The following is an 11,724-nucleotide window of genomic DNA, read 5'->3' as shown; positions in this document are numbered from 1 at the left end:
TCTAAGTTTGAAAATTATTAACATTGTTTGCAATTTATAATATTTTTGTACATTAGTTTTGAATAGAAAATAGTTTATTTATTTATTTTTTTGTATTATGTGAAAAAGTTGTTTTGCATTCTTTTGTATTTGAGAATATGTATTTCAAACACATGCAAAATAATTAATGCAAGTATTACAATCATTTAAATTTATTAAATAAATATTCTAGGTATATTTTGAATACGGTTATTATTATTTAAATAATAAAAAAATCATGAAATTGATTTGATAAAAATAAATAGTAATTAAAAGATAAAATACCTTTGTCATGTTGTGGATGTTTAGATTTTATATTCTAGCTAGATTCCAGAGCAATGTGTATTAGGTTTTTAAAAAATAATATTTTTCTTTTTACATGTTTTAGATCTGCGAGTAGTTTAAAACATCCATTAATAGTACTCATATTTCATTAAAAACAATATGGTTATAAGAATAAAATTATAAACATTTTTAACAGATAATAAAAAATATTTCACTTTTAAAGTATACAAGTCTTAGGAAATGTAATGATTAATTTATTAAGGTCAGACATTACTTAGGTACTTTATATTTTCCATATTATATTATATCCATTCAAAATTAATTAAAACCTGTTAGGTAAATAAGTATTTACTTAAGTAAGTGAACAATTTTAATGTTAATATCAAATTATAAAGTATAATCAAAAAGTTAAATTAATAATAGATAGTAGAAAATTAAGTATTTAATTTAGTGCAGCAAATTCAATTGTAGTAACCTCTGATACAGTTTCCAATTACTTATCTAAGTACCTAATGTTTGATAATTAAATTCACGACGTAGATTAGAATGTTAAAGGTTTATTGATCTTTATTCAATTTCATGTAACTGTTGGAAGTTTATATAAGCAATGTGTACAACATATTTTGAAGTGTGCTAAATGTTATAAATATTTGTGAATTTTTATTTTTTTTATTCTTGTTAATGTTTTTAATATTTCAATTTTTATTATTTAATTTATTTAACATTGATCACAGATTACTGGTCCATTCACACCAGAGTTAGATTTATGCATCAATTAATATGTGAGTTACTATAACGCTGGTAAATATTTTAATATACTTATGTTGTTTATGCATATTTTCTATACTTTTGTTTCTGTGAAAAAACTACAAAGTAATAAGTTATTTTTAGGCATTTTTAATTATTAAATTAATTTTTACTTTTTGTATTTATTCATTATTATGAATTAACGGCATTCGACTTTTTTTTTTAGAACTACTTTAACTGATAACACTGCTATAATTATAATAAAAAATTATAAAAACTTTTTTTTTAAATTTTTTGGTTCCATTTTGAAATATTTATGAGGTACGTTGAATTGAATTGTCGAGCTCTAGACAAAGTAATTGAACATTAAATTTCATAAATGTTTTACCACAAAACAATATGCAAATTTCCGTGACTTTGTCGAAGTTTAAAATTCTGTGTATAAAAAGAAATGTGTTTTTTTAATATTTTTAAAAAGTTATAATATGGATTTGTATTCATTTTTTCAAATTTTTAATTAAGCAAAAAAATTTTAAAAACTAATTATTGAAAAAAAATTCAAAAAGGCAAAATGTTTATAAATATTTAGAATTTTAAAGTCATTGTATTTGGACAAAACAAACGAGCATTGCTCGTTGTAAAAAAAAGTAGTGCTATGAACAAATGTTATGTATGAAAAATTATTTTTTATTTTTTATTAACTTCGAAACTGATCAAAAAATAGATAGATAATCGATTATATTTTATTAACACGATATAAGCCGAGAATTTAAAAGATAAAAATTCCAAGTGGTAAGTATTTATACCCTGAAGAGTACAGACTAGAATTAATTTAGTGATAATCCATATAATATGCTGTGAACTCAGCTGCACGTGAATATAACTGAAAGACGCTAACAAAATGGTATTTGAGGGTATCCCTGATAAGTTTCTTAACTGTCAGAACTTTATAGATTTCGTGGTTCTAATTATTAAAGACCTTTAGATATTAAACACAATAAATAAGGCAGCATTTTGGCATTTTATAGAGCTTGATTGATTAGATAACGCTCGATGAATAAATATATTATTTTAGTATACATTTTTTTTTCGGTATATTTATATTGCATATTATTATGTTAACGCATATTTATTATTTATTAATATTTTATTATATAATAAAATAGTATATCATACCTAGTGATAAGATAAACATAAAAATATATATCATCTATAGAAATATAGAATACCTAGTTTATAGAATCGTTAATAGTAATTTTATCGTATTATCAATTATGCCGTTTCATTGCTTCCGGCTATAGCGATATACACTTTTAGATTCATCCGTTAAGTCATCGTTAAACAAAATTAAAATCCAGAAAATTCTCTCTATACAAAATAATTTGAAAAAGGATTTTGAGCTGTGATATCTGCCTACATTTCTAAGAGTATGTTATCAAACGTTTATATAAACATAGCAGTACTAATTATTGCCAATAACTTTTAAAATAACAGTAGCGTTAGGTTCAAGAAGAATAAAATGTGTAAACAAAACTTATTTCTAATTTATTGTTTTATAAAATCCTTTAATGTATCCTTTACAATTTAGATTGACATTGGATTATCTCCACTTGGAATTGTTTTCAAATTTAACACATTAATACATTACAGTTATCTATTGGTACTCAATAACAAGATATACTTAAAACAGTTGAAATCCAGCAAAATTAAATTGGATAGGTAAGTACCTCCTATTTATTAGTTTTTTACACGATTTTTATGTTATAAACATGAATATATTTTAAACATTTTTCTGCATTGTTTAAATATTCATCAGTAGGACAACATTCTTATAATGGACCGAAGACTAATGAATATAATTTTATTGGGCATAGGATTTATGTTCGTGTTTACATCTTATATGACTGTCAGCAATATCGAGGTAATAATTCTATTAAAAAATTGATATAAATATATTATAGCTTAATAATACAGCTATGAAAAATGTAGGTATATCTATATATATATCTATATATATATATAATAACCCAGCATTATAATTCGAAATAAAAATAATTATTCATAATACGTATTATAATTTATTATGTTAATTTCAGAAAACAGTATTGAAAAGTATTGAAAAAGAAGACCCCTCATTTACCGGCGATGGGTACACAAGTCAGTGTATCATATATGGCGTGTTTGCTCTATGCAACTGGTTGGCACCGACAATAATTGGTATTATTGGTAGCAGGAAATCTATTTACTTGGGATCGATATGTTACGTGTACGTCTATACTGAAATATTTACATTATAATTTTAAGTAGTCGAATAGTTAAAACTGAATATACATCCTATTTATGATATTATACCATATAGACGCATTTTATGTATCGTATACTTAATTTTAATATTTACAGATTATTTTTGATGCCGTTTTTCTTGTCGTCTACATTTCTGCTGTACACAATGTCTGCGTTGCTGGGTTTCGGTGCGTCATTAATTTGGACAGGACAGGGCATTTACCTTACTTTGAATTCAGACTCATCGACTATATCTAGAAATTCAGGAATATTTTGGGCCATGTCAAAAATGAGGTAATTTTATTTTGTGATGTACTAGTAGTGGTATCTATTAATAAAGAATTTGAACGGTTAGAATTGAAAGAAAAAAATTTAATTTGTTAAAATTTTAGATATTATCTACAAACACCTTTTAATATGTTTTGAAAAAGTTTAAGTTTTAAAAAAAAATAAAATATAAGATACCACCTTAAGTTTGGCTTAAATATACTAAAAAATTTCATTGTGAAAATTTAAATTTAATAAAAATGCATTGTAGAGGGGAAATGGGGGTCACCACGCTTAATGAATCATTTGACTACATACTATAATAGTTTCAGAACCAATAATTCAGGTCAATAATATAGATGATATTAAATAACACAACAATTATTGCAGACACAAGTTTCGTTATCATAATACTAATTTCGGACATCCAGGTAATAAAAATCGCATTAGTTACACAAATATTTCCCTTACCACTTTTTTAGGAGTTGGACAAGCCATTAAATATTTTTATTTTAAAAAAGAGCAATGGTTATTAAAATATTTTCTTAAAGAATATTTATTTAAGTCATAGATTGTGAATTTTTTTTTTTATAAATATTATAGATTTTGTGGTAAATTATTTTTGAAATGACCTGTATAAATAATAATATAATTATTTCACCTAAATATTGCGACATTAGATTGTTTGATAAAAGAGGGCAGACTCCAAGTTGAAAGAGGTAATTTTTTAAAGGAAAAGCGGATTGGCTAAAATTTTCTCCCCCATTAATGTTAGACTTCTAGCTATACAATAGTGATAATTATCACCTGTATAATTTTATTGTATATGACTGCCGTGACGTGTTAATATACATCCATATATGTATTCATATATAAATATATATATTATATTAACATATTATTTTGTTTTTCACATCTCATTTTTTTACAGCATATGTATCGGAAATGTTTTTATGATATTGGTGTTCTGTGACCAGACTGAGTTTAACAAATTCACCAGAATTTTGATATTTACCGTGATGGCAGTGGTGTGTAGTTTTGGGACGCTTATATTGATGGTCTTGCGTCCGCCCGTGGACGCCGAAGGCAAGAAAAACGAAGTAAATTTATGGAAATCAAACAGTATGAATCCAAAACAAAAAATTAAGGGTTCAGTGAGGCTTTTGATGACTAAACACATGCTTATGCTGAGTATATTATTTTTGTTTACCGGTAAGGTGAAACATACAATATTCGTGACATAAATAGTTAAACATAAGCTCTTCATTGGTATTATTATAGTATTTATTGATAGCTGGTTTCTGTTTTTTTATAGTTTTTATTTATTTTTTTTTAAAGTTACGTAACTGAAAAATTTTGTTATGCGAATACCTACACTACGAGTAAACAAGTCCAAAACCAAATCGGTATGAAAATTTAAATTAGGATTTTCATTTTATTTTGTTTTATGAACTTAAGAATAAGTTATATAAAATTAATATGTAAGATTAGTTATTATTCTAAGATATAAATAAAATATATTGTTATTAATCAATAAAATTAATAAAAATATGCTTAATTATACAATTAGAACAAGAAACTTAAGCTCAGCTTTTAAATTACATACTCGTACATAAGTATTTACATTAGTATATTATACCAGACTTGCGATTAATTTTTATCTTAAAATATTTCTAATTAAGATACCTATACTTTATTCGCGATAAACCGGAACACATTGCGCATCCTTATTGATCAAGTATGGGAGCTCCATTAGAAATCATCTCTCCATCGATTAAAACTATTTTATATGCAGAGTTCAAATAAATTGTCATGTAATGCGGAATGTGTTCAAACACAACATATAAACATAGATCGAAATCATTAGAGTAAAACGACACATTCTATAACTTTCCACCACTCTAAAACAGCAAGTGATAAGTAGGCGTAATATAGATGGTTAGTAGTTTGGAAATGAAAAGTTTTCGTCACTCACTACGTCCGGTCACTCGGCGAACAAGGTATAGCTATAATTTAGTTCAAAAATACTCATTCTCTTTTCTAAAAAAAGGTTTCTAAGTGATAATCGAAAAAATAAGAAAATATTTTAACTATAAAAAGTAACAGAGCATAATAATATTATGGTCTACAACCAGAAACTATTTTTGCATTATTATGACATAGATAATTGCTGTATTTTTTTGTAGTACGCAGTTTTAATACCTACCATTATTCGTTTATAGTTCATCATAGTTCCTTCTACCACTAAAAAAGTTTTGTTTCTTCTTTTGTTTTAAATTATAACAAATTTAACTTTCTCATAGGTCTGACCATATCTTTCAACAATAGTGTATACAGTTCGAGTATTGCGTTCACTAAGTCTATCAGCACTAATAGCAAACAACTAATAGGTTACACAGCACTAGTGGGCGGAGTGGGCGAAGTCATAGGTACACGTTAATTAATATTTAATGTATTGAATGCATTATTGCATTATACATATTCTATATAATGGGATATACATTTTACCTAATTGTGATTCATTCGAAATGGTTACAGGTAGTTTATTGTGCAGCATTTTAGGTAAAAAGTCATCGAGATCCAGTTCAAAGTTCAGTGGTCTAAGTCGTTCGACTATGATAATTATCAGTTTTTTCATTAACATCGTAGCGTACGGCTTGATCTTTGTAAATTTACCAAATGATTCTCCATTCGGCGATACTTACACAAAATCGATTATCAAACCTAAGTATGACTTTTTTTTTTTAAATTCATCAACTAACATTTTTGATAAGCTATTATATTATTTTCCTATATTACAGTGTACCTATGTTATTAGTTACTCATTTTTGAACAATCTGAAAATGATGTCGATAATTGTGGCAAATAGTACCTACTGTAATAATTATTTATTTTCAACGATATTTAATTTAGCGTTATTAAGAATAATAGTTATTAGTTAGTAATAACATAATATGATATAATATAAATAATATAATATTTATTTATAAATTATATTTAAAATATAATGAATGATGACATATATCTATATAATTAGAAAATATAATTATTACGTTTGTTCTTATCGGCTTTCTTACAATGGGGTAGTTCACTTATTTTATGTGACATGTATGATTTTAATGTTTATTGTGTAATTGTGGAATATCATAGTCTATAAGATATGTTCCTTTATCTACCATTAAATATTATATTATTTAACTAGCCGATTCGACACGGCTTCGCCCGCGATTGGTCGAGTATTTTACCTTCAGACGATGATTTGTTTAAAAATGTATAAAAAACGGTTAATAGAAACGTAATGAAAGTATGTTTCTAGAGGTATTAATGACAAACAAATTTTTAAAGCGTTGGAATATTTAAATAATCAATTTCTGATCGGTAATTAAATGCTGATTTCAGACTCATAGGGTTAAGTCATTGCTTATGCAAGTCTTTGAGAACGATCTGGTGCATTCTCTTGTTGCCTTCTGTTATACATTGGAGTAGTATTAGCCGTTCTTCTGCCAATGCGTGCTCTTGGCGCTCTTGACATGATTATGAATTGGCAACTACACGAAATTTAACTCCTTTTTTTTTTTTTTTTTATGTGTTCATTATGATAACGAAAATGTCCTATAAAGTTAAAAAATAAATAGTTATTCTAACGTATAAATTGTATACCGTTTTTATATGTAGCACAAAAAATAACATACCGTTGACATGAAAATCAATTAACATACTTATTTTAAAGCGTTATATTATTATCTATATTTTTTTTTAATTTTTCAAACTTTTAATATTTTTTTAACATTATAATTATTTGTTATTAATAAAAGTGACACTAAAATCTTCAGCAGGCTATCAGGTATAACAGTAACAAATTTTATCTAAATCGTTCAGTGGGTAGTTTTCTCAGTTAGCGCAGTCGTTAAAAATCCTTTACAATTTTATATAGTAGTATAGATTGATAGATTATTGCCAATAACAAAGGCTATTGTAGAAAACTCTCAAATTGTACACTTTACTCGTAACATCTGTTTATGTATGTACCAGATGATTCATTTAACATAAAACATTTATTGTTTAAAACTATGAATGTTTTTTACAATAATTTTTCACCACACAACTTTTAGTTGTTAAAAATAAAAATAATATATTACTATTAAGCATATCTATTATTATTTGCAGTCAATACTTAGCTATATTTTGCGGTTTCCTCTTGGGTTTAGGAGGCAGTGGTTTTAACACGCAAATATATAATGTGATTGGAACGAAGTATTCAAGTAACGTTGTTTCTACCGTATCATTGTTCATGTTTATGCAGGTAATATACCTTAAATCGAGTAATATTACTTGAAGCCTTTTTCTTTTTTTTTTTATAATGTAAACTGATTGTTTTGCAGTCCACGTCAGCAGCGATTAGCTTCTTTTACAGTAATCAGTTTGGAATCTATGTACAACTTATCATATTGACAATCGTAATGACCATCGGTACTTTATCGTATATTGTTGTGGACAAAAGTGTTTCCATTAAATGATTTAAGAATAAGAACGATGAAAATACTCAAATTTCAACACGTTACTCACGTTTAAGTGTATAACGTTATTGATAATATTATAAAATACTTATTGACTGATGGTATTTTTTTTATTTTATAATAATATAGAATAATTTAGAAAATAAAATCATAAATTAAGTTCAAGTCTTAAAAATGCCAATGCATCTTTGAAAACCAGTTACCATATTGAGATTGAACTTTTAAAATTATGAGTCAACTAATATTTAAAAAAACAGATTTTAAAAGTCAAAACTATAACTACATTATTTACTTTATGTCTTCCATATTTTATTATAACCATTCCTAATTCATTAAAACCTGTTAGGTAAATAAATATTTACTTAAAAAAGTGAAATTTTTTTTTTTTATATAACGGGACGTGCCCAATTACATAGAATAGTAAGCATAATAGAAGGATACATAAATTACAATACTATAAAAAAAAAATATATATATATATATATATATATTAGATATTGAGCAAACTAACATAATAACTAAGAAAAATGTTACATAAAATACAAGTATAAATATTAAAATATAGAGCAAACAGACAATAATTAGTGCCAATCACTCAGGAATAGTGGGTTCTCATTGGCTAGTTTCGTCATACGGACAATAGGACGATTTTTTAGGTAGTTACAGGTAAAATTTTATTGTTTATATAAAATTATAAATTATGATAACAAATTTATATATTTGTAATAGCAGGTAAATAGGTGATTAATTTAGTGCAACAAATCCAACTATATTAACCTCTGATACAGTTTCAAATTAATTATCTGAGAAATGTTTTATAATTAAATTCACAACGTAGATTAGAATGTAAAAGGTTTATTGGTCTTTGTTCGATTTCATGTAACTTTTGGAATTATATATGCGAGTAATGTATATAACATATTCAGAAGTGTGTTAAATGTTATAAATATTTGTGAATTTTTATTTTTTTTATTCTTGTTAATGTTTTTAATGTTTTAATTTGTATTATTTGATTTATTTAATATTGACCACAAACTACTGGTATTATTCAAACCATAGAATAAAGTTTATGTGTTAAGTACTCAAGTATTATGCGAGTTACTATAATAATTGATAATAATTTAAACAACTCTATACATTATATTTTATTTTGTGAACTAACAACAAATATTAAGTTTTTTTAGACATATGTCATTTAATTAATAGTTCTTAAATAATTTATACATAAAAACTACTTCGACTAGTAACACTGCCATAATATCATAAAAACAAAATTATAATTATCTTTTTTTTAGATTATTGGTTCCATAATGAACAATTTATGAGAAATATTAAATTCAATTATTAAGGCCTGGCTAAATATATTGAATATTTTATAAATGTTAAACTATTACACAATTTGCAAATTTCGGTGGTTTTGTTAAAAGTTTTAAATTCAACAGCATATACTCGTAAATAAAGTGTGTTTCTTTAATATTTTTAAATAGTTATAAAAAGAACTTGTATTAATTTTTCAAAGTTTCCGATGAATAAAAGTTATTTTATCGACTACGTATAATTATTTAAAAAAATCAAAAATGCGAAATTTCTATAAATACTTAGAATTTTAAGATTTAAATTTAAAAAGTCATTGTTTTTTATATAACGAAGGTCCGTGGTTTTTTGTAAAGAAATTTGCACATTATTGGAAGAGTCATAAATAATTTTTACGTACGAAAAATATTATTATTTTTAGTTTTTGTTGACTTCAAAACTATTCGAAAAATAGATAGATAATAAAATAAATACAATAATAGATAGATAATCTATTAAATTTTATCAACACATATTAGGTCGACATAATGTAAAAGATAAAAGTTTTAAGCAACTCGGTATGAAATGTTCAGGTTCTCAATCAATTTTATAGTTTTAAATTGGCGGTTTGATCATTTCTGATGAATTAGTTAATTTAAAGAGTGATTTAACCACTGTTTTACTCAATAATAATTTTTAAATTCAATATTTTAGGTTCTGAGCAGGACGAAAAATGTATAAATTTTACGATAATGTGTATTCAGTGGCGTGTCATGCGTGTCATGCATGTGTGCGATGTGTGCAAATGCCACGGGCCCTCGGCTTGGGGCGGCCCATATTGCTCAACGTTCCACAAAAGAAAAAAATTAAATAAATACAGTTATTTACGAAAAAATAAAAAAATTGTTTTCAATTTCAAATGGTTCTTATTTTCTCAATCTGATATCAGTATAGTATCATCTTTGTTATAAAATATAGATATTGTATTTTTGTGATGTACTGTACTTCTGTGACGGCAACTAAACGTGATTTACAGCAATCTGTTTCCCGTTTTTTTTTTGTTATCGCCTTGTCGTTTATAAGCCGCGTCGTATTATAGACAATTTTATCGTTCAGATCTTGTTTTATAAAAGAAATTACGAAACGAACATCGATTAAAGAAATTACCGAATTACTTGTTATAAAGAACCCCACATTAGCAACAACATTTTCTGAAATATGTACAGCGTGCATGTTATTTTTGACACTTCCTGTAACAGTTACTAAAGCGGAACGATCATTTTCAAAATTAAAACTGATCAAAAATTATTTACGGAGTACAATGTGTGAAGAAAGATTCAGAGGATTTGGAATCTATTGAAAACGACTGAGCTCGTCAGTTAAATTTAAAAGAAATAATTAATAATTTGCAGAAAAAAAAAACATGCAAACGAAATTTTCATTAAATTATTATACTCGTATTATTATTAGGTACTATATTCTTATCATTATTAATATCTATATTATGTTATTTTATTTTATATGACGTAATATCAACTTATTTTTTATGTAACTGAAATTTTAATAAAAATAAAAAGTACCTTGTGAATTTGCATAAGAATTTTAGAATAATAATTTTTTCTTTAAATTTGAATAATGTAGATATATCTACATTTAGAATAAAAAAAATTAAGGGGGGCCTTTTTAAGGTTTGCACACAGGCCCATCTTTGGGATAAACCTTCACTGTATGTATTTCTTTAATTTTTATTTTTATATCGCTATTATACTTATTGGGACAGAAAAAATATTTTAATTTTCAACTCAACGGATGGTTTCTGGTAAAAATTGAACCAAGTTGGTACTTTAGGAGGTTAAAACTAAAAAATGTAGGTAAGTGATGGGTACCACTCTAGTACTCTGCGCTATATATTAGGTGTCGAGTGAAATTTGTAATTGCGTAAATCGTTAACATAGATTTTTTTCAATTTGAACTGAATGATAACCCATAGTATACGATAAAAATAGATGCTAAGTAAAGATTGTCTAAATTTTTGTTAACCACACGGTGAAAAAATAATTATTTTAATGATAATAATGAAGATTCAATTTTTTATCCAAAATCACTCTTAAACTGAAAAATGAAGCATTCTTTTGACTACTTGTCGTGTGCAAATTATGGCAAAATAATTTTTCCATTCAGAACTTAAATTTACTAGTACTTTTCTTAATAATTGGGAAAAACAAAAAAAAAAAAAAATTGACCGAAAAATGGAATTTTTACTTTAAACCGATTTTAGCCAAAATTATTTATTTATTTTTTTTATATAATCAAA

At 25.4% G+C, this 11,724-nt stretch overlaps 1 protein-coding gene across 6 annotated transcripts; it reads left to right on the top strand.

The window, feature by feature from the left end:
• Positions 1 to 750: 750 nt before the first annotated feature.
• Positions 751 to 8,211, top strand: LOC112604379 (UNC93-like protein MFSD11). 6 transcript variants are annotated; one of them, XM_025353398.1, is made up of 10 exons: positions 753 to 1,085; positions 2,639 to 2,769; positions 2,925 to 2,971; positions 3,147 to 3,316; positions 3,451 to 3,627; positions 4,532 to 4,812; positions 5,904 to 6,029; positions 6,139 to 6,328; positions 7,768 to 7,903; positions 7,983 to 8,211. In XM_025353398.1, the coding sequence occupies exons 3-10, from the start codon at positions 2,930 to 2,932 to the stop codon at positions 8,115 to 8,117; spliced, it is 1,257 nt and encodes a 418-aa protein (XP_025209183.1). In that variant the 5' UTR covers positions 753 to 1,085; positions 2,639 to 2,769; positions 2,925 to 2,929; the 3' UTR covers positions 8,118 to 8,211. The 6 variants fall into 6 exon arrangements, with proteins under 6 accessions (XP_025209184.1, XP_025209183.1, XP_025209182.1 ...); XM_025353397.1 differs by having other exon boundaries at positions 2,870 to 2,971; XM_025353394.1 differs by having other exon boundaries at positions 754 to 1,085; positions 2,867 to 2,971.
• The last annotated feature ends 3,513 nt before the right edge of the window (positions 8,212 to 11,724 follow it).

This window comes from Melanaphis sacchari, unplaced genomic scaffold, assembly GCF_002803265.2.
Source record: "Melanaphis sacchari strain LSU unplaced genomic scaffold, SCAv2.0 Contig11_pilon_pilon, whole genome shotgun sequence".
NCBI lineage: Eukaryota > Metazoa > Arthropoda > Insecta > Hemiptera > Aphididae > Melanaphis > Melanaphis sacchari.
Note: the sequence above shows the minus strand (reverse complement) of the source record. Positions and strands in the feature narration are given on the sequence as shown.